At 42.3% G+C, this 21406-nt stretch overlaps 1 protein-coding gene across 6 annotated transcripts in view; it reads left to right on the forward strand.

The window, feature by feature from the left end:
- The window catches only part of LOC138303860 (bactericidal permeability-increasing protein-like), an 82929-nt gene extending 61814 nt beyond the window's left edge, over positions 1–21115 (forward strand). For 3 of the 6 annotated variants that reach the window (XM_069243343.1, XM_069243348.1, XM_069243344.1), the window contains 4 exons: positions 1395–1437; positions 8739–8802; positions 8892–8968; positions 18334–21115. In XM_069243343.1, the coding sequence (XP_069099444.1) occupies positions 1395–1437; positions 8739–8802; positions 8892–8968; positions 18334–18375 (226 nt within the window). In that variant the 3' untranslated portion in view covers positions 18376–21115. Of the gene's footprint in view, positions 1–1394; positions 1438–7443; positions 7873–8738; positions 8803–8891; positions 8969–18333 lie in introns of those variants that run through there. The other 3 variants (XR_011205458.1, XR_011205459.1, XM_069243347.1) reach the window with 3 other exon arrangements.
- Positions 21116–21406: the final 291 nt, after the last annotated feature.

Raw genomic sequence — 21406 nt, forward strand, 5'->3', positions numbered from 1 at the left:
AGGCCTCGCGATAACTTCTGAAAAGGCCTTCTTCGGTATTTTTTACCATGTCTTCTATCTTGCCCCCATGTTTTCCATCTCTTGTCCCCCCCAGCACTTTAATTCGACCTTAAGATAATGTAATGTGATATATAAACCACTAATATAACGTGCTCTTCAGAAAAGTCGCATTCGTGAGCCCCCCCCTTGTCCCGATAGTCTTCAGAGTGGTTTGACTCCTCTCACACTCTGTCTCCCTGATTCGCATTCCAAAACTGGGTTCTGCTCGGTTTCCCACTTTTTGACCCCAGTCCACACACTTCTCTGATGTCTCACACTTTGCCAGGAGCGGCTTCTCTGTTAGGGCGGAGAAGTGTCACGCACCGCCAGCAGCAGCAGCTGCAAAACCTTTTCAAGAAAATGATAATAAACTGTGCTTATTATCGTTTTCTTGAAAAGGGGTGGGGCATTGGGAATGATGAGCACTTGAGGGGCGTGCACAGAGCACTCGCCCCAGAGTGCATGTGCGTTTGGTCAGTCATCTTGGTAGTAGGCACACATGCGCAGTAGGCTCTCTCCAGCCCAGCAACACAGTTGTGGTACAGGCTCCCAGTCTGCCTGGGAGCGCTCTGGCTGGGCGCTCCCAGCCAATCCTAACGCTGCTTTGAGCAGCCTCAGGATTGGCCGCAGGGCAGGCTGGAAGTCTGAGCCTGTGCCTGCATCCTGGAGTTACGAGGGACAAAGGAGCGGCGCCGCTGAGGAGGTAAGTGTTTTTGTTTTTATTATTATTTTTTAAATTTTTATGTACCCCTCCCCCTCGTGCACCGCCCCACCCCTTCTGATTGTTGCGAGCCGCTACTGCACTTTGCCCGATTTAACAGGCATCACCCATATCAAAAGAGCTCCCTTTGTGACCAACATGGAAATATTTTACACTTCAGTGGAGTGTTCCTCACTCTCCACTGCGCCGGCTTTAACACTTCAGTGGATTCAACTCCATTGCCATCTCACTGGAATCCTGCATCTTAAACACTTTTGAATTACTGATACATTCTACGACCGAAGATACTGCTGCTAAACTCACTGACAACTCTTTGAGATAAAATGACAGGTAATTTCAAATTAATAACTTCGAAACACAATTCTCTTAACTCACGTGATGGCTCAGTGAGTTCAACCCTAGCCGCTGATATATATTGTGTACTTCTAAACCCAACAAGACCAACTCAGCTTTTCATCCTTTTAAGGATGGTAAATTGTGTATCATTAAAACTTTGCTAGTTATGGTGCGGAGAAGTGACAGAAGTGTGGTAAAATAGATTTTTTTTTAAACGTAAAAAAACAAATTATTATTGCATTGCAGATGAAACTCTTCTCTGAAACCTGCACTGACAGTTGCTTCTTTTTTCTTTCAGCTTCAGGCTCTCACTTGTCCACTCTGATGTTGGCCCTTTGGAGGTAAAATGTTTGCACAGTTTGAGTCTGAAGTGTGTGAGGAGGATTATAGAGGGAGCTCTGTGGGATTATTGGAGGATATGGTGAGAGGAGGAGACAGAAAGCGCCTTGAGGCTAAGAAATATTGAGTTCAAACAGACACTGTTTGTCATTAAGTATAAATGTTAGTTTATTCATATTCACAGTCATTTAGAGGTGGGCATTAAAGAAGGTCTTGCCACCAAGCACAGCTTGTTGAACTTTGATCAGGAACCAACAGGATGTAGAATAGTGCTTTAAACGCCTGGGTGATGCAGTTCTGACTTATACTGAATGTCAGACAAGAGTGCATGTAGCTTTGAATGCAGTTTTCATCATTTCAGGATAGAAGGCACTGAAGTAGTCAGTGCTTAATTTGTAAAAAAGTGTCGGAGCCCCTCTTGGAAGTCCACTGCAACCCGCACCACGATTGCCCCTTCCAGCACTGCCAATACCACTACCAAGACAGCTACTAACCACTGTACTCCTCCACGTGTGACCATGCAGATTATTCCAGGCCACTCAAAGCTATAATAATAGCACAAGCTGCAGGTATTATTGATTTTAGATGTATATTGACTTATTAAACACAGTTTTTGTGCTCATGTTAAAATTATACAGACAGTGCCACCATGTGGTTGACTGTTGCTGGAGCTGCTGCTAACAATTAAGTGCCGGGCTGAGCATCAGAAACCACTGACTCAAATTAAGGCCCATATTTATATTTTTTTAGCGCCGCATTTGCACCGCTTTTTGACGCAAAAGTGGCGCAAACTTACAAATAGTTTGCGGCGCAAAAAAAGTATAAATATGGGCCTAAGTACTGGAAGTAGTCCACCCTTGCGGCCACTATATGGAGTTTGAGAATGTTTTTATGTGGAAATACCAGGAGCATGGGGTCTCCCGAGAGATGTTGGAGCTAGTCAAAATAGTTCTTGGAGTTTGCATTTTCTTGTGATATTTGTAGAGGTCAGTACTGAACAACATCCTCAGATTCTGAAGCTGCTGTACTGCCAGATGGGGAATCCCACTGAGTCTCGCCAGGTAGATGGGACTGGCGAAGGCCCACAGAGCCTGTGCGTAGGATGTTAGTCTTCTGGCTGCCCTGTTACAGCACGGCGGAAATCCTTGCGCAGCTGGATTTTATGTTGGAATCAGCATTTGTCATTCTGCACCTGTCTGAGTATTACATACTTTGATGTAAGGACTTTCCTTGGGTAGAGTGAAGCATGAAGGAGGTTGCTTATGTTTGGTTCCATTGTGGCAAGGACAACAATAATGCCATTTGCACTGCAGACATCAAGGGCAGAAGGCTGACAGACTCTTGAGGAAATGCTGTGTTCATAATGGCAGAACCTCAAAAAGGAGACTCTGCCATCAACGTTTGTGAAACAGAAGCAGAGTTGGGTGGATCAACTTTCAAAAGAAAGTCATTAGGCTGTCATGGAGCTTGGTGAAGAGGGGGAGTGCACTGAGCTCTCAGGTGAGCCTATAAGTTCCTTGGAGTTTCAAAAGAGATTGCTGCTTGAGTTACATAGACATTAGGATCAATTCCTAGATCTTGAATAGTCATATGACTGAGGACTTATGAGACCTTGCTGTCCAAATGGACTAAATGTTCTTTGGCGGATACTGTAGAGCAAATGGGCTTCTGCAACTGAGGAAATGTGGGCTAATATACTAGGGGGAGTTTGTACAAGCTTTGTATTAGGATTACAGATGCTTAAGTAGGGGATTGTTTATGTTTGAAGTCCCTCTTACCCTGGATGAGGACGTCTGCCAAGGCCTGGGCTTTCCCGGTGCTTAATATTTATTTTAAAGTAAGTGCCAGGGCCCTAGGTTTTGCTCATGAGGCCACTGGAACTTGCACCACAGACACTGCCCCTACTAGGGTTGCCAACTGCTAGTTCCAGTGCTATTCCCTCACCATCACACTCCTACAATTGTGACAATTTGGACTATTGCAGGTCACCCGATGCTGTAACAATGACCTGGATGCAATGCTTTTATATTTTGCACATATTAAATGGCTACACACTCTGTTGATATGCGATTCATCGGCACACATACTAAAGTCTCCCAGAAGGAGTGCTTAGTGAAATTGAGGAGGAATGTGATGCCAGGTTGTGTAAGACCCCTCTAGGAGATGAGGGGTTCTTTTTGGGGTGATGGCAGATCAGGAAACACACAGTTGAGATAAATAGGCTGGTGACACATTTAGGAAGACAGTACTCCAAGAAGTCATATATCACCTTACAGCGGAGCTGCTTCTCTGTTGTCTATTGACGATCCATTTTCTGGATGAAGAAACATGATAGTGGAGGCCTGAATTGTCTGGTGTAAAGGTATTGATGAACCAAGTCTTGGTGAAGGCAAGGGGAGGTGTGGGTGTGGTCCTCAAGCAGGTTTTGGATGTTGGGCAAGCTTTTGATAGTGGACTTTGCACTAGAAAGGTTCCCACCACAAAGGTCAGGTGGGTGTGTTTGTGTGTTAGGGGTTTTTGATTTATGTTGAAGAATTCCAAGAGGCTCTGGGATCTGATACTGTGGGCTCTGTGGCTTTACTATAAGTAGGGGGCATGTGTATGTCACTGAAGCCTGAGCGTTTGAATCCTCTTAATAGCTAAAGGAGGGTGAGTATGTTTGCTGAGTAATTCCAACCAAGGCTAACATGAACGACTTCTACAATTAATTTATATAAATTGCAAATCTATAACGTGGGGAATGTACGTTTTCATTGAATGTGATTAATATTTGCCTTCCCTTGTATGCTATTGAGACTGTTAATAAAGATACTTAGGGCCTCATTCCAAGTTTGGCTGGCGGCGGGTGCCGCCAGCCAAACGGGAACCGCCAAATGGCCGCTACGCGGTCAGAAGACCGCGGATGCCATTCTGGCTTTCCCGCTGGGCTGGCGGGCGACCACCAAAAGGGCGCCGCCGGCCCAGCGGGAAAGGCCCTGCAACAAGGAAGCCGGCTCCGAATGGAGCCGGCGGAGTTGCAGGGATGCGACGGGTGCAGTGGCATGGTCAGTGGCCAGTGGCATGGGCAGTGCAGGGACCCCCAGGGGCCCCACGACACCCGTTCCCGCCATCCTGTTCCTGGCGGTAAAAACCGCCAGGAACAGGATGGCGGGAAGGGGGTCGGAATCCCCATGGCGGCGCCGCAAGCAGCGCCGCCATGGAGGATACTCTGGGCCAGGGGTAATCCGACGGGAAACCGCCGGATCCCCTTTTCTGACCGCGGCTTTACCGCCGCGGTCAGAATGGCCCTGGAAGCACCGCCAGCCTGTTGGCGGTGCTTCCGTCATTTTAGCCCTGGCGGTCGCCGACCGCCAGGGTTAGAATGAGGCCCTTAATCTCCTTCCTTTTTCAGACAAGATTAATAATCCAGGCCCTCATTCCATCATGCTTTGACTATGCTAATGCCTTGTACCTTGGCTCCTCTCAATACGTGATCAAGAGGCTACAGGTTACACGGAATGCCACTGCTCGGCTCCTAATAAATCTTCCAAGGCACAAATCGGCACAAATGGCCTTGAAAGATCTACACTGGCTTCCTGTGAAGCAGCAAGTGCAATTTAAGGCCCTGTGCGTTTTGCACAGATCACTTCACAAGAGATGCCCCCTTTTGCTAAGATCATTAGCCACCCATACACACCTAGGAGGTCACTCAGATCCTCTTCAGCCCATTTGCTCCAGGTTCCCAAGACTATGAAATCTTTTTGGGGAGGCAATTAACTCTCTCATCTGACACCCAAACTCTGGAATACGCTTCCACTTGAATTGAGCCAGCTGACTAATAAATGTTCTTGTCATAAGTACCTGAAAACCTGGCTTTTCATTAACTAGTTTCCCCCTCAGTAGCGTTCAGGTTATTATGATGGCTGTTCTTGTGCTGAGAGACTATGAGTAGCCGTGCGCTCTACAAGAAAAATAGGATAGAATAGAATTGGTCAGAAACCATTTGTAGGAAAGTGCCACTTTTTGACATGGTCACCCTCACTTTTTGCCTGGTATTTGATGCAATTTTGACTGAAGGCGCACTGAGCTCCTGCTAACCAGGTCCCCAGTGCCAGATCTCTTTCCCTAAAAACTGTACAATTGTTCCCTGATTGGGATTACCTTTGCTACCCCTATAAGTCCCTAGTAAATGGTACACCTGGTACCTAGGGCATGGGTACCAAAGAGGGTCCCCAAGAGCTGCAGCAGGGACACCTCACCTAGCACATGCAGACTGCCATTGCAGGTTGCTTGTCTTGGTGCAGCTAAAAGTGAAAACACAACAGGGCACACAGCCTGTGTGCCATGTCCCCTAAACACTGCATGCAATATATGTAAGTCACCCCTACAGCTGCCTTTACAGCCCTAAGGCAGGGCGCATTATATTACATGTGAGGGCTCTTGCAGATATGCCCCTGCTATGTTTTGTCAATTCTCAGATATAGTGACTGGACAGGGAAGCCATTTTAAGTACATGTGCTGAACACTGGTCAATACGAGTTCTCCAGCTACATGATGGCTTCACTGAAAATAGGGATGTTTGGTATCAAACATCTCATATTAATAAACCCTCATTAATTCCAGTGATGGATTTATTAATACATGCACCCAGACAACACCTTAGAGGTGCCGCCTAAAAACCTACCAAATACCAGTGTGCGGACCAAATAGTTTTAGCCAGCCTGCCACCACCAGACATTATTCTGACCCTCTAGGGTGAGAGTATTTGCACTTGGACAGTCAGAAACAAGGCCTGCTGTGGGAGAGGTGTTTACACACCCCACCCAACAGGATGACCTGCAAATCTGAATTTCAAGGCAGGGCTTCAGAGAAGCCCACCACCTTTGGTATACAGATCTGGTTTCACTCAAGGAAGAGATGCAACCCCACTGACCCAGGGCCCATTTGGCACCAGGAAAGGTGGAGAATTTAGTATTCAGGGAGGTGTGACCACCCCTCAGGTCAGTCCCACCCCTAAGGTGAGCTGCCTGATGTGGACACAACATTTAGAAATCTGCCATCTTGGTGTTGGCAGAATTAGGAACTCTGGGACAGGTTTGTGCCAACTTCCTACAGGAAGTGGTCATATAGTGGGGTAGTGACCCCAGGGGTAAGTAGCCAATTGGCTATTACCCTACACTCACCTAAATGCCCCTAAATGCAGTGTTTAGGGGAGCCCCTGGCACCAGAAAATCAGATTCCTGTTGACCCACAAATAAGAAGGACATCCAAGAGCCACAAAAGCAAAGACTGAGGAGGAAGCACCTGACCTGGCCCCAGCAATGCCGGCCTGTCTGCTGATCCTGCTGACTTGCGCCAAAGTTGATTTGTCCTGCAAGCTTCTGCCCTTCCAAAAGCCTGTGAGACCTAGGTAATCCTGTGGAGCATTAGATCTTCTTCCCTGTATCTTGCAAGCACCCCAAGAGACCTGAGAGGTCTCCAGACTGCAAAAACCTGACACTGGAAAGCACCACTGCACCTATGCCGCCTAGCCCGAATTGAAGTGGGCCAACAGTGCCAACATGGTCCCCCCAGCCCGGCAGAGACAGAGCCCACTTTGGACTTACCCACTATGGACACCCTGACACCGCCTGCAGCCTCTGCCCGCAGGCCCCCTCAACCGTCAGTGGTCCTGGTGAAGAAAGCCCAAAGTCTCAGGACACCTCTCCATCCGTCGCCCCTGGCCTGTGGAGAAGAGGACCCAAGGTCCCCACCTCCCTGAGCATCTCAAGACTTGAACCCACCTATTGGTTCTTCTCGAATGGACTTCCTGTTCAAACCTGCAGCCTCTTTTCAACCAGATCAATCCCCGTTGACTAACATTGGGCACCCAATGCTGTAAAGCACCTCTGCACCCGGCCACCCCAATGCTGCCACAGTGAATGTTGGTGCTGCCTTAGACCTTGCCCCATACTTACCTGAAGTCCAGGAGATTGGTCCCGTAAGGTGCTGTGAAGTGTCTGAAAGTAATACATGTTTTTCCCTCATAGGATAACATTGGGCAACCAGCACTGAAAAGCACCTCTGCACCCAGCTGCCCTAGTGCCGCCCGAGTTGACCTGTTGGTGCTGCCTTGGACCTCGCCCCATACTTACCTTAAATCCTGGAGATTGGCCTCGTAATTTGCTGTACTATACCTGTATGCAATATTTGTTTTTTCTACATAGGATAACATGGCCACCTCTTAAAAATGCAGTGTCTGCTTTTGAAACATTGATTCTGGTGCCTAAATATATATAAAAATACTTGTTATTTTTGGAAATTGGCGTGGATTTCCTTATTGAGCTGTGTGTCCCATTTATTTAATGTGTGTTTATTTGCAGATGTCTAACACTCCTCTCTGATAAGACTAAGGCTGCTCAATCACAACCCCCTAAAAAGAGTACCTTGGGATTGCTAGAGCAAGCCGCTGTCCACCGGTAAGGGAACCCCTGGACTCTTTACACAATAGATCTCATTTTGATATATCATATGAAGAGCCAGCTTCCTACACCATTTGAACAAAATCTCACTAAAAACACCAAGTCCAAGTGAACCACTGCTTTCTGACAATCCCATGTAACGTGATGCAGCTTTTATATTTTTATATGAACTTTTCCTAGGAATCATTGAAGCTAAAAGATGGTGATTGGCCTGTGACCGTTATATGCTTGGAATGTTGGGGTTTTCCACAACTTTCTTTCCAAGTCATTGAGATTGTTTTGTATTAGGGTTAACCAAGGCCACTGAAATTATATCCACTAAGGATTGGGGTTGGCTGTAGTTTGCTGCATGAAAAGCCAAATTATTGCTCATATAAGGAAGTGAAGGCATTCATGTGGCACGCTTGGTGACATTGTTAAATAACCATATTAAAATTTAAACAAACTGAATTTTTAAAACAAAACCAATTTGAGAACATTTAAAAAAAGCTCATGGTGTCAGGCATTTTCCCCAGTTCAAGAATTTAGAGGGAGAAACCAAGAACCATCGAAGGTGAGAATGGTGATGCTACCTGTAAACCAGGACATTAGGGATTATGAACCAGGACACTATGTATTATCAACATGAACACTGAGTACTGTGAACTAGGATACTGTGTCGGAGAACTAGTTTTGCAGAATATATTGTCTAGCCAGAGATGGCCTCCTGCAACTTTCATGCACTAGGGTCTCTGCAAAGCATTAAATGAAGAATCTGGAGGATAGTTTAGTAAACTTGTACTCAAGGGAAGGAGTGAATGGTGCTTGGGGGTGTTGAGGGAGGACTTATTGTTTAACTCATGTCCTTGTGTTCTCTGAGCTAGGTGGACACACTCCAAGCAATGCTGAGTGAAGTGCTGCAGATTCTTGTGCTGCCTGAAGTGAACAGTGAGTCACTCATTGATCCTGCTCGTCACTCTAGTCTACCTCAAGGGGACACGAAATGTGCTCTGATCTTTTTCTGTCTTGTTTTTCAGAGATACTTTCCAGAGGATTCTTACTGCCAACCATCAATGGGCTCACACTCGTGAACCCCAGTGTCACTGTCCTAAAGGTAGGCATGGACTATATGTGCTAAAGTCCACCTCCATCCAGCAGGAACACTCCTCTCCCAGCGTGTGCATCACCTCATACTAAGAGCACTGATTAGCATTTATATCACATGAACACTAGCATCGCAAGATGTACGCTGGTGCTCATAGTGGCACCCCTCACAATGAATGGACCATACACAGTAGGTACACTGTGACCTAGTGCCCACAGGAAAGCAAAACACTAGTGTGTGTGGTTCATGGATTACAAGCCTTCATCCATTGATGGAAATGGAGTCACTACACTAGAAAACCAAGGACGAGACATGGCACATTCATTCCTTTCTTCTACAGCAAATACTGGCTTTCTAATTGAGTTATTCTGAGATTTTAAAAATCACAGTGCCTGGTTCACAAAGGTAACACTACAATTTTGAATTATTAACACTTTTGAGTAAGTTTACTACTTTTGGCTATTCACAAAATACAAGCGTAAGTTAACACTAAAAATAAAGCAGTGAGTCCAGCACCGCACATGACCAACCACCGCATTGCAAAACTCTCCCATATAAAATAATGGAGGTGGGGAATTAAAATTAAACCCCACAGGAAATGTTGAATTAATGTAACAATAATTATTACAAAATCATTCTATAATTTTTTAGTTTGGGAGAACTTTGCCCTCGACCTCATAAAAAAAGATTCCTTAAGTAACACGAGAAAGGGAGCGCAATTGAATCACCGACAAAGTTCACTTTTACCGCTGCCAGTGCGCAAAAGGAAAGCAGCTGTAGGGAAATGACTAAGGTCATTGCGTAAATGCCCAGATAATGGATCAATAGTGACCGCCCTGAGAGAGCAAAGGAAATTGTATAAAAGGGATCTATGGACCTTTAAAAAAGGCCAACAGGAGGTCTTCTGGGCCAAACTACATTTTGCGACCAAAACATCTGACTCCAAAAGATTTTGGAAAATCATCAATACAATAGACAATGGTGCAAAAGCAGGCAATAACGCAAAGATGACAGAGGAAGTATGGGTATCCCATTTAAAGTCCCATCTAAAAGAACTGACTATTGAAGAAGGCCCTCAAATTCAGTCGCATATGATTGGCTGGGATTCCAATATTCCTGAACCTTTGAAATTTACGGCACCAGAACTATTACAAATCATTGGAAAATCACGAATGGACTGCACCCCTGGCCCCAATGGCTTACCGCAAGCACTATTCAAACAAGAAACAGAAAGATGGGCCAATTTCCTGGCAGCAATGTTTAATGACGTGATCACAACAGGCAACGTCCCGGCATCCTGGAAAGGCTCAATAATCCACCCCATATATAAGGGTGGGTGCGCGCTCTCCCCAAGCAACTACAAACTAATCGCTCTTTTGGACATTGACCTCAAGTACTTTTCCTACTGTGTGCTATAACATCTAGAAGCCTGGATTACAGATAACAATATTCTACCCTTTAATCAAACCGGGTTCACCAAGCACCAAGGAACATTAACAAATCTTATGGGGCTAGGTTTGATCATAAACAGAGCAAAAGCAAAGGGGACTCCAACCTATTTATGTTTTGTTGACTTTAAAGCTGCTTTTGACTGCGTCTCCCGCTGCAAATTGTGGGCCAAATTACTACAGTGGGGGCTGCCACATTCTATTTTAAATGCCATCAAAATTATATACTCTGATACTTGGGTGAAGGTTAATTTGGGGGAACCTATCCAGGGCAGTCAAAACAACAGTGGGGGTGAAGCAAGGCTGTGTATTGGCACCAACACTCTTCAACCTGTACATAGCAGATCTCCCCTCCAAGTTAAATGGTCACTTATCCCACTCTCCCTCACTGGGCGGTCAAAAAGTATCCAACCTACTATATGCAGAGGACCTACTACTAATCAGTAATACCAGAATAGGCATGCAGAAATTGTTAAAGGCATTAGAAGAATACTCAGGTTCTAATGATTTAGAAATTAATCATAAAAAATCTAAAATGATTACCTTAAACCGCAGGCCAACCACTCAAGGTAAATGGCATATGAATGGGAAAACCCTAGAGGAAGTAACATCATACAGATACCTAGGATTGGTGGTGGATGCTAGAGGTAATTACACGCCACAAAAAGAAGCAATAAAAAACAAGACGCAGGCCCTTACTTACGCCTTTTGCAAGCTAGCGAATTCAATCTGTGGTCATGCTCTGAACCCATTAACAGCTGTAATGAGAGCGAAGCTACTTCCAACTATCACCTACGGGACCAAAATAATGGGGGGGATGGAAGTAGGTCTTCTGGATAAGCTTCTGATAAAAACCTATAAGCAAGTTTTTCGGCTACCTGGGCGTGCATCACCAGCCCAGGTCAGACTGGAATTCATGCTGGTCAAACAGTCGTTAGCCCGACCGGCGGCATATATTAAATGCTGCTACAAATTGAGCTGCGCTTCAAAAGGGTCTTTAGCCAATCTAGTCTGGCAGGAAATTATCCTAGAAAGAGGGAACTCCAACTACATATGATTTCTAGAAGAAAGTAAGAGTCTTTTGAACTTAGATGAGGTATGGAACCGGTCTCTACTCATCCCCATTTTCAATAAAGCAGTGAATAAAGCGAGCAAATTACAGAGCTTGCTAGAAGATAAGATCTCATTGACCAAAAGGGAGCATAGTTGGGTGATCCTTAACTCCTACAAAACGTTTAAAGAATCACCACTTATGGCTGGCTCCTACTCACGGAAAATCAAGCAATCCTTTCTCAGACTTAGGCTGGGTGAAGTCCCTACTTTAGACCTCATGCCAAAATGGAAGAAGGAGCGGCAAGTAGGCTCCCAGGAGTGCCGTCTCTGTCATCTAGCAGATGAAAACTTGATGCATGTGGTCTGCATTTGTCCAGCCTTGGCGGCCGAAAGGAGACTCTTACTGAAAAAATAATTTAACGGTTTAAGAATTAGATCCTGCAGAAAAGCACAAATTGCAGCTTTTAACCCTCGAAATACAATATTGAACATTAGGCTGGTTAAATTTTAGGAAATTTTCACTCTTAAAACCACAGCCTCTCGAAATAACCAAGACAGAGGGAGGGCGGAAACGATAGCAAAATCCCTATAACCCGCTTTGAACATCTTAAGGAAGGGAAGGCTCCTAGGTAGTCCATTGGGTTGTTTAGCTGGTGTCGTAATAAAGTCCGGTATCAACAATCAGACTTAAGCAGGGGTAAATAAAATTGATAGAAGGTCTCTTCCCACTTTGTCCTATTTTTACCAATGCCTCATTGGTCTGTTACTGTTCTCTTTAAATTTCTTTGTGGAAGGAAATTTCATATATCATTTCATTTTAAACACAGGATTTTATTTGCCGCTGTATTTATCTTACCCACAATAAGATTGTTCTGTTGCCCAATTATTAATGCCTTATAGCACTAGTACGTTCTTTTCTTAAAATCTTTATGTGGAAGGAAATTTCTCTAACCATTTCACCCTATGCTAAAGAACTGTAATTGCCTTTCTGCACTAAAATTGTTCTGTTAAATGTTTATGTGGAAGGAAAGTTTTATGGTTTTAATTAACTAATAAACTTGTGTTTTTTACTATAATTTTTAAATAATTGTATACAACACTTTTAATAATTATTAATGCATGATAAGAATGCTACTTTAGGTGAGAGTTTATTTTTAATGTAAACTTCAGAAAAATAGTTTATACTTTAACATATTTTAATTAAATACATATTTATTTTGAAATAAGATACAATTGCTCTAGCATTTTGTATTTTGTTCTCAATTAAACTATATATATATATATATGTATATATATATATATATATATATATGAATTGAATTTACATTAATATTTAATATTGAAATATTTGTAATATTTATTTTCATTTTAAATAAGGATTTTTATTTTTCCTTATTCTATACCATGTGGAGATCTCCACCGTGACTGTAGAGTCTTCCTATGGTAAAGTATGTGTAAAGTTTCTTTTTACTATTTAAGTCAAAAATAAATATTACAAATATTTTTATATTAAATGCTAATGTAAATTAATTGTATATATTTATTTTTAATGTAAAGCAAAATGAAAATTCCACAACAGTACTAACCTAATTTTGAAATAAATCTTTAATTAGGGGAAAAAATGAAATTAAAATGATTTTTCTGAAATTTGTATGAAAAAATAAATTCACACCTAAGAAAAAAATATTTTAATATGTGTTAATTAATAATTGTTAAAAGTGATATAGAGAACTAATTAAAAAGAATTTATTTAGTTATTATTTATTAAAAAGCATTGTTACATTAATTTTAAAATTCAATATACAATTAAAATATTGTTAATAAATATGTACTATTTTAATATATGTAAAACATTATACTAAACATATTTATATTTTTTAACTATCTGAAATAATTGCATTTATTTTAACATTATTGCATACAGGATATTATTGTAAGCCCCTACCTCCATTATTTTATATGGGATGGTGTTGCAGGACAAGTAGTAGGCCATGTGTTGTGCTATGCAAACTTTGGCAGTGGCAACTTACACTCATAACTTTGGCTCCACCACTTTTTTCAAAAAGCAGAAACAAGTAAGTTATACTTGTTGCGCAAATTTACATTCAGATATTGAAATAGCCAAAACTTAGTAAACGTACTCAAAAGTGTAAATTACCTTTGTGAACCCACCCTGCAATGTTTCACTACTACAGGCTTTTCAGCTGAGGTGGCTAAAGGCTTCAACAGCCACATCAGCGATTTTATTACAATCAGAAGTCACAGCAAGTCCATTTCTCTGTATCTCTCGCAATCAAAGCTTACAGTGCAACATCTGTAGTGTGGCCTATCACTTACTATGGATATGAACCAATCATAGAAGAGGTGTCATGCTGGACAATTTTCAGATACGGTTCATTGACCTTGCCTGATTGGACTCCAAACTCTCTCCTTCAACAAATTCTATTTTTCTCTGTCTAAAGTAACTAAAAGGCAATATGTGGCACTTTTTAAAACTCCTCAATAAATACATGTTTAAATGCATTGGGCACGCCATTGCTATTGCGTTTCTGTTAGATAACCAAGTCCCTCCAATTGTCCTCTTGCACCTCAAGGATATCAAGATCCGACAATGAAAGCTTACTCCAGAACATCTTACATCGAAAGGAATTCAGGTATTTTATGACACATGTTCTTACACTCAAAAATCTCAACGCTCAGTTGGAGATGCAGCTTTCAAACATAATAGGACTTGTCATTATAAATAGGAAAGCAGGGCAGTCGATATGAGGAAGCATGCAAAGTCCTGATGCTGATACAAAACCAAACACAATTAGAGCACTTACACACTTATGTGCTATGTCAAAAATGACAATGACACTTTCTCATTCAGTGTTACTCTATATGAAAAGGTTTGTGTTAGTCTATGTGGAAAGGTTTGTACAATCTTTGCAGAAATGGGGTCGAGGATCTGGGGTTATGGCCGGAGCTGCCAACTTTGAAACTGAGGAACCAATTGCGAGCCCGGCTCATCATCCTGCGACTCTTGGCAAATTCCTCAATCTCCCCGTGCTTAAAATGAATCTGACCATGTTTAATTTAACTCATGTCCATGTAAAACATTCTAGTGCCCTTGGGCTGAGTTCACTGCATATAAACCTGCAAAAAAAATAGTCTTGTGTACCAGGTCTGTTATGGCAGGCTGTGTTTAGTGAATGACACATAGAAACCAGCAGCATGCTACAAAGTATAAAGTTGGCTGTGATCCTCTGCCCTCTGGCTTATTTTCACAAAGGCCTGGGGTACAAGATGAGACAGTGCTGTGAATTTGGGCCCAGGTGTCCAAAAATCCTCAAAAAACAGTCCTAAAAATGACGTCACTGTAAAGTGAGCAGCGGACTAATATAAGCATTAGATAATGTTTTTAGGATGCAGTGAGGCTAATGGTAAAAAGTCTTGAGGCCCAGTTGACAGGAGGGTACAGGGGATGAAGCCATAACACACGCCCATATACACTAATTACTGGTCTCAAAACAACTGCTGCATTGTCCGACCTGTAAAAATCTTTATGAACCGATCTATGTACATATGGGTCGTTCATGAAATTCTGATTCAGAGTGGGTTGTGTTCTGACCTACTTCATGAATATTAATGAGGTAGGTCATAAATTGTAAATCATTCTTATCGAAGGCCATCAAAGTGATGGTAGACTCTTCAGTGTCAGCAGACCACCACCTCTGCAACTACTTTTCAATAAAGTAAATGTTTTTTAAAAAGCGGCCTGGTTTTTCCTTAAAAGAAAAGAGCAGTGTTTAAAAAAAAAAAGTACTTTCTTTTTTAAATTTGAATGAGAGTTGGCAGTGATACCCTGGACCACTGCCTACTTTCCAGTAAACTTTTGCATCATTCCTTTTGCCTTTGAGTTACCACTCAAACTCTAGACTCTGTAACATTTCAGTTTTGCTACCATATTTAGTCACAAAACATTGATACATTGCATACCGACTTGGTATTTTAAAGTGATGCTTACAATAAGCCCTTTCCAAACACCAAATAGGTATGTAGTCGCATTCCCATTTTGTCAAGTTGGTAAAAGTGTATTTATTCCTAAAATGAGATTAATACATTTAAAAAAAAGGATTTTTGCAAACACAAACTCCAAATCGGAGTGTTTGGAACAATAAAAATGCTTTTAACATCTGGCCCATATTTACAAGGTGAGGGACGAGTTACTGTCATACAGTAAAAAACAAAGGCAATAAGCGTTGTTGCGAATATATCTAGCTTTTTGAGAAGGGAATGTTTGGTAATAGTTGGGAGACTTTTTGCCCCCAGTTGTATTGAAAACGAAATCCCAAAATAAAGCAACATCTTCTGCTACAAGAGTGTGGAAGCTGAGCCTAGGGCCCATTCACTGAACAAACTGCATTAAGAGAGTTAAACTGTATCCTCGAGAAGAAGTCAAAAGATGACGTTTGCATTATGAGCTGGGAAATTTAAAAGAAAACTCAAAATATTGCAAAGTAGATATTTTCAACAAATAGCAGTATTTTCGCTGGATCTTTAAGAAACCTTATATGAGAACAGAAATCTGTAAAATGCTGCAACAAAGCACTCCAATGGTAAAGTGAAAACATATGAATGCCAAGAGTGTTTAGTAGTTAGCTATTGGCCTCACAAAAGGCTAATTCATCCAAAAAGCACAAGAATTCTAAACTAAAAAAACATGAACCAGCAATTAAAAGGCCATTGCGTCAGCAAAGATATAGCCTCTAGTTCAGTGCTTAATTTGTGCTTGTTGTTTCCGGTGCTGAGCACCGGCACTTATTTTTCAGGGCCGGGGCTTATTCTTCTGCCTCAAGCATTTGCTGCGAGCAAAAGACACATATGGGAAAGACGGATGAAGGCAAAAACGAAAAAGCGTCACAGAGGGAGAAAGTAGAAAGCTGCAAGAGTGAGCTAAAGGGGCAGGGAGTGGATTTATATGGATTGAAGAGGCCCGAGATGGCTTCAGGATTACGCTGCCTCAGTATTCCATGTTCACACATTTAATTGCAGCAGCCGCTTGTCTAAGAGGAGGGCTTTGGGCACCGGCACCTTTTTATTTACAAATTAAGCCCTGCTCTAGTTTAAGTCAAGGGCTATTTAAGGCCCCATTGTGAAGCCCTACTGAGTAAACAAATACGAAAATGTAATCATTCATTCACGAAATGTCAAGGTCTTGATTGGCAGCCTATCCAGAATATGTCAAACTACAGAGACCGCATGGAAGTCAGTGGATGAAGTGACTGACCGAAAGCCGACTGTCGCTGTAATTCTTATTGTACGTTTTTTAAGGCCTGATTTATATATTGGCGGTAAGAATACTCTGTTACAACAGCGATGTAGTATCCTTTTTCTGCCCGCCAAAATTAGATGTGGGCAGACCATAGTTTGGCAACAGAGGAGACTACTCCGTCTCTGCTGCGGTCGAACTTCTCCATCGGCCGGATGTAGTAAGGGCCATAGGAGAAATGGCTATACGTCCACCATCCCAGTTTAGATGGGTGGACATATAGCTGTTTTTTATTGCCCATCACCACCATGTGAACCTTAGCCATAAGGGGCAGTAAAAAACTAAAAATGTCCCCATCATGGGAGATGCCCCCCACTTTGGGGGTTTATTTTTTAAAATGAAAAAGGTTTTGAAACATTACTGTATGGCTCCATCATATTTGACGGGGCTGTCCGGCAAAGTTTCAATATATTCACAAGACCCATCTTTCTACCAGCTGTGAATGGTAGAAATGTCCGTCAGGCTGACACACAATTCTGAATTTGGCAGGCAGGTACTCCGTCAGGATGACAGAGTAGTTTACTCCCTCGCCTGACAGAGTACAATCCGTCCTCCAAGAAATAAATCTGCTCCTTAGTGACAGAATGTGTTTCAGTCAGCTAAATCCGTTTGTAGCCAGACCAAAGAATTGTTGGCATCAGGCACTAAATGAGATTCTAAAGGTTTTAACCTAAACGATTGTATGAGAATAGGCATCAAACTTTAATACATGATTCTTCACATTTCTCAAATTTCTCCCGAGAAAGAGAAGAGGACATTTCCCAGTGCCCCTCACATCTGTCTACCTCGTGCCAATCCTTAGGGGTATTGCTTAACGATGTTGTCTGCCGAAATGATCTGTCTTTGTCAAACGGTATCAAAGGATCAGAAATCTCCAGGGCCCTGACAAACAAAGGCTACAAAAAATCCTTATCTTGAAATCACCTAATGGTGTCTTTCGGTGGGTTGATAGTTTAGTAGGTTCAGGACTTGCTGTAGAGATTTTTATTTAATGGACACCATAGGTGAAATATGTTATAGCTTTCTTCATGAAATATATTTGCATACAATTAACCTCAATTGTAATTGGTTTGATAGCGGCAATCCTAAAACTATGGTATGGATCTGCCCCACCCAGAACTACGTTGGGCATCTTGGGTCAAATGTTACCTCCAGGTGACAGATATGAATACCCGCATAGATGGCTCAGTTCTTCTTCCTTTTGTGTTCTATAAGATGAAGGTGATTCGTTTGTTTGGTTTGATGTGTGCTCACCAAGTGAAGGGTGGCCACCCTGTTTCCAATCCTGGGCTTCTATGTGACACCTTAACACATTCAGTGTTGCAGTATCATTTGGCTTCCATTGAGTTACTAAAACTAACACAGCTGATACTAATAATCTGTGAGTTTAAAGCCCAGGATTAGAAACAATGTCATGAAGACCTTGAGTGAGCTGGGTGTCCTATGCAAGTTAGCAAAGTGTAATCCAGGCTTTTCTCACGCGCTGTAAAATGGCCATTATTGTATCTGTACATGAAGTGCTGACCTCCAACCTTATAACTGTTTATTTTCTTCCATAGGGATTAGTAATATTTGGCGCAGATGGACATTTTTCAGTCTAAATCCTACAGCTGGAAGATGTGTGATAAAGGCCAAGATGACCTCAAGAACACTGATTACCATCGACTTTCCTTTACGCTAACGTCCTTCAATGCTGACTTCCATTAATCCATTAATGATGACTTGTATTAAAGTCAACATATTCATCTCAACCTTCTTTAGACCAAATTTATATTACACACACAAGCCTTTATACTGTCCATGGCAGGACCCCGAAAACTGTGGCCTTCTCCTCATGTTCATTTTGTTGACTCTAAGGCTGAAGAGGTTTGTCTTCTATAAGCCATGTTATTCTCACACCTTTCACCTTTAGACAATCTTTTAAAGTAGATTAATTAATAAGAAACAGGTATTCTCGTTACATGATGCTCACATGTAACGAGTATTCAGTGCCTGACCAGGAATCTGCACCAGCCATGATTAATGAAACAAACAGCACAAATAAAATTAAAGAGACACACTCTGTTCTCCATTTTACACAGAACCCACAAGTGTAGGACTTTCCCCCTGATTGCTCTTCGACATTTCTATGTAATACAGGTTTGTGTTGGTCCACGAGGTGACTGGGTCTTCTCTTAAAGGTGGCAGAGATGTGTCATCCTGCCCTGAACCAGTCAAAACCCGTTAGGTTCCTGTCCCTTTTTTTTTTATTGCGGTATTCTGGCCTCACCAATGTTAACACCTAGAGAGTGTGCTGTGGCTACATGTCAGACAGCTCTTTAGCTGAGTATAGGGCCTTAATTTAGGTGTGAACAAATACTGGCATCCTTGTTTCGGAAAATCAGTGGTAGGTGATGGGAACAGTTGCCCGATACTCAACATTGACCCTAATTATAGTGGAAAAGTCCTGAAGAATTTGCTTACTCTTCCGAATATTATTTGAGTTACTTAATCATCCATTCTGAAGATCTACAGTTCCAGATCATCTAAATTCAAAGAGGACTCTGGCCTTTACCGATCATGTTATTTTTGCACTCTCATTAGTTCATGGCAGTGCTTAATTTGAGCCTGTGGTTTCCGGTACCCAGCACTAGCACTTAATTATCAACACTGACATTTATGACAGTCTGCCACATGGTGGCGCTGTTAATTTAATACTGAAATGAACACAACAATAGTTGTTTGATAATCCAATATACAATAAAAATGAGTAATACCTGTCGCCCACGCCGTTATTAAACTTTGGGTGGTGTGAATAATCTGAATTTTCACCCTTCTGGGAGTGTAATGGTTAGTATTTGTGTTGGTACTGTCATTAGCAGTGCTGGCAGGGGCAATGAGTGGTGCGAGCTGTAGCGGCCTCCTGAGAGGCGCCCTGGAAGTTACTTTTTTCAAACTGAGTACTGCTTCATGGGGCTATTCTCTTTGAAACTCAGAAGGCTGATATGCCCTGAGTGACACTCACTTCATGCCATATCTCAGTGAGCATTATGCCTTAGTGAGAGTGAATGAGAGGGGCCTAAACAGCATTCAGAACGTTCTCAAAGTAAATTTAATTGGCTGCCGTTAGACCACCCACCCAATCATCTGAGTACTGGTCATCCCCCTAGATATTAGTCTCCTCATTATGTAGCTTATTCCATGTAGCTACCATGTCATTGTTGAGGTATGTGTGGGATGGGGCAATGTAGGCTGGTGAGGAACATGCAATGCACATTGAGATGGTAGCCTTTGCACACTAGGGGCCAGATGTAGCAAAGGGTTTTTCCCATTCTGTGTCAATGGGAAAATGTGTTCGTATATATGGCGCTAGGTTACTGAGTGCATGGTACAGCAATGCTCTCAGGACACACCTGGTTCTGGTTCTATCCCTGATGTTTCCTCACTTCTTCCTTCTTCGGGACACCTTTGTTTAGGATCCAGGAGTCATTATCTTATGGTGCATCATTCCCTGTGACAATAGACTTTGGTGAACTTCTTGTCCTAGAATAAGAGGTCCTTGTTAATTTCCTTAATATACCATGAATAACCAGTGTCTTCTCAAGTTCTTTTTTTATCAGAGTTACAGTTGCGGTGGTGAATGTTGTCTCAACCTCTCAGGATAGTAAATGCTCATCTACAACCTCCACTTGTGTTAGTTTGGAGGACATATAAAACTCCATGCTCATTTTCTCTCAGGCTTATTAGATGTGGGCGAGTCACTAAAAGCTCAACCCAGATGACTGGCTGTGGCTCAGCGCCTGCTCCTCTGGAACCTCGAGCCCCAAACAAGTCGAGCTTTCATGTGGCTTCTGCCTGCTTCCCACACTCTAACCTAATGTGCCAAGAACTGAAGAAAAAACATTAACTTTTGATGTGAAACATGAAAGAGAAAGAGATACTCGTGTAGAGGCTGAATGGCAAAATGCAAATCTGAAAGCCTGGGATTTTTCCCAGCTTCCCCACTTGATCAAATTGTGTGATCTAAGGCAAATATATTTTCAATGTGCTTCCCTATTGCATTTGAGAGCACTTTGAAATATGTGACTTCAGGGTGTTTTCTACACAAACACCTCTCTTGGGGATGATCTTAATGTAGCTCTGTGTAGAAATCTAGGCCACATAAATGGTGTACATGACAACTGACCTGCCTCTTAATTCACTAATGGCATTATTGTCATGGTGGAAGTAGAGAGTACATACATATTTTTGTGTTTGTGTTTAAAAACTATCACTTTCAATAAATGCCTCTTACTCCAATGATACAACCTGATGTAATAAGTTAAAACGCTTCTGTTTGTTAAATAAATGCACATATTTAAATTTTGAAGTCTTTATCTTAATTTTATATAATGTTTGTTGCACAGTTTACGTGCCAAACACTTTCAGGGCTCAGCTCATGAACAAGCTCTTTGAGCCCAGGTAGACACTTGACACTGACCTGACTCGGCTTACATTATTAATTTGTGGTCTCGTCCACTTAAAAGGCTTACCTGCGCACTGCTTCTGAGATGATGGAAGAGTGATGTTCTCAAACTTCTGTTTGGCACATGAGGCACTGGGCTATTTACTACTACTCTGGCCATACAAATTAGGGAACCAGACCCTCTCTCT

This window comes from Pleurodeles waltl, chromosome 7 (genome assembly GCF_031143425.1).
Source record: "Pleurodeles waltl isolate 20211129_DDA chromosome 7, aPleWal1.hap1.20221129, whole genome shotgun sequence".
Lineage (NCBI taxonomy): Eukaryota > Metazoa > Chordata > Amphibia > Caudata > Salamandridae > Pleurodeles > Pleurodeles waltl.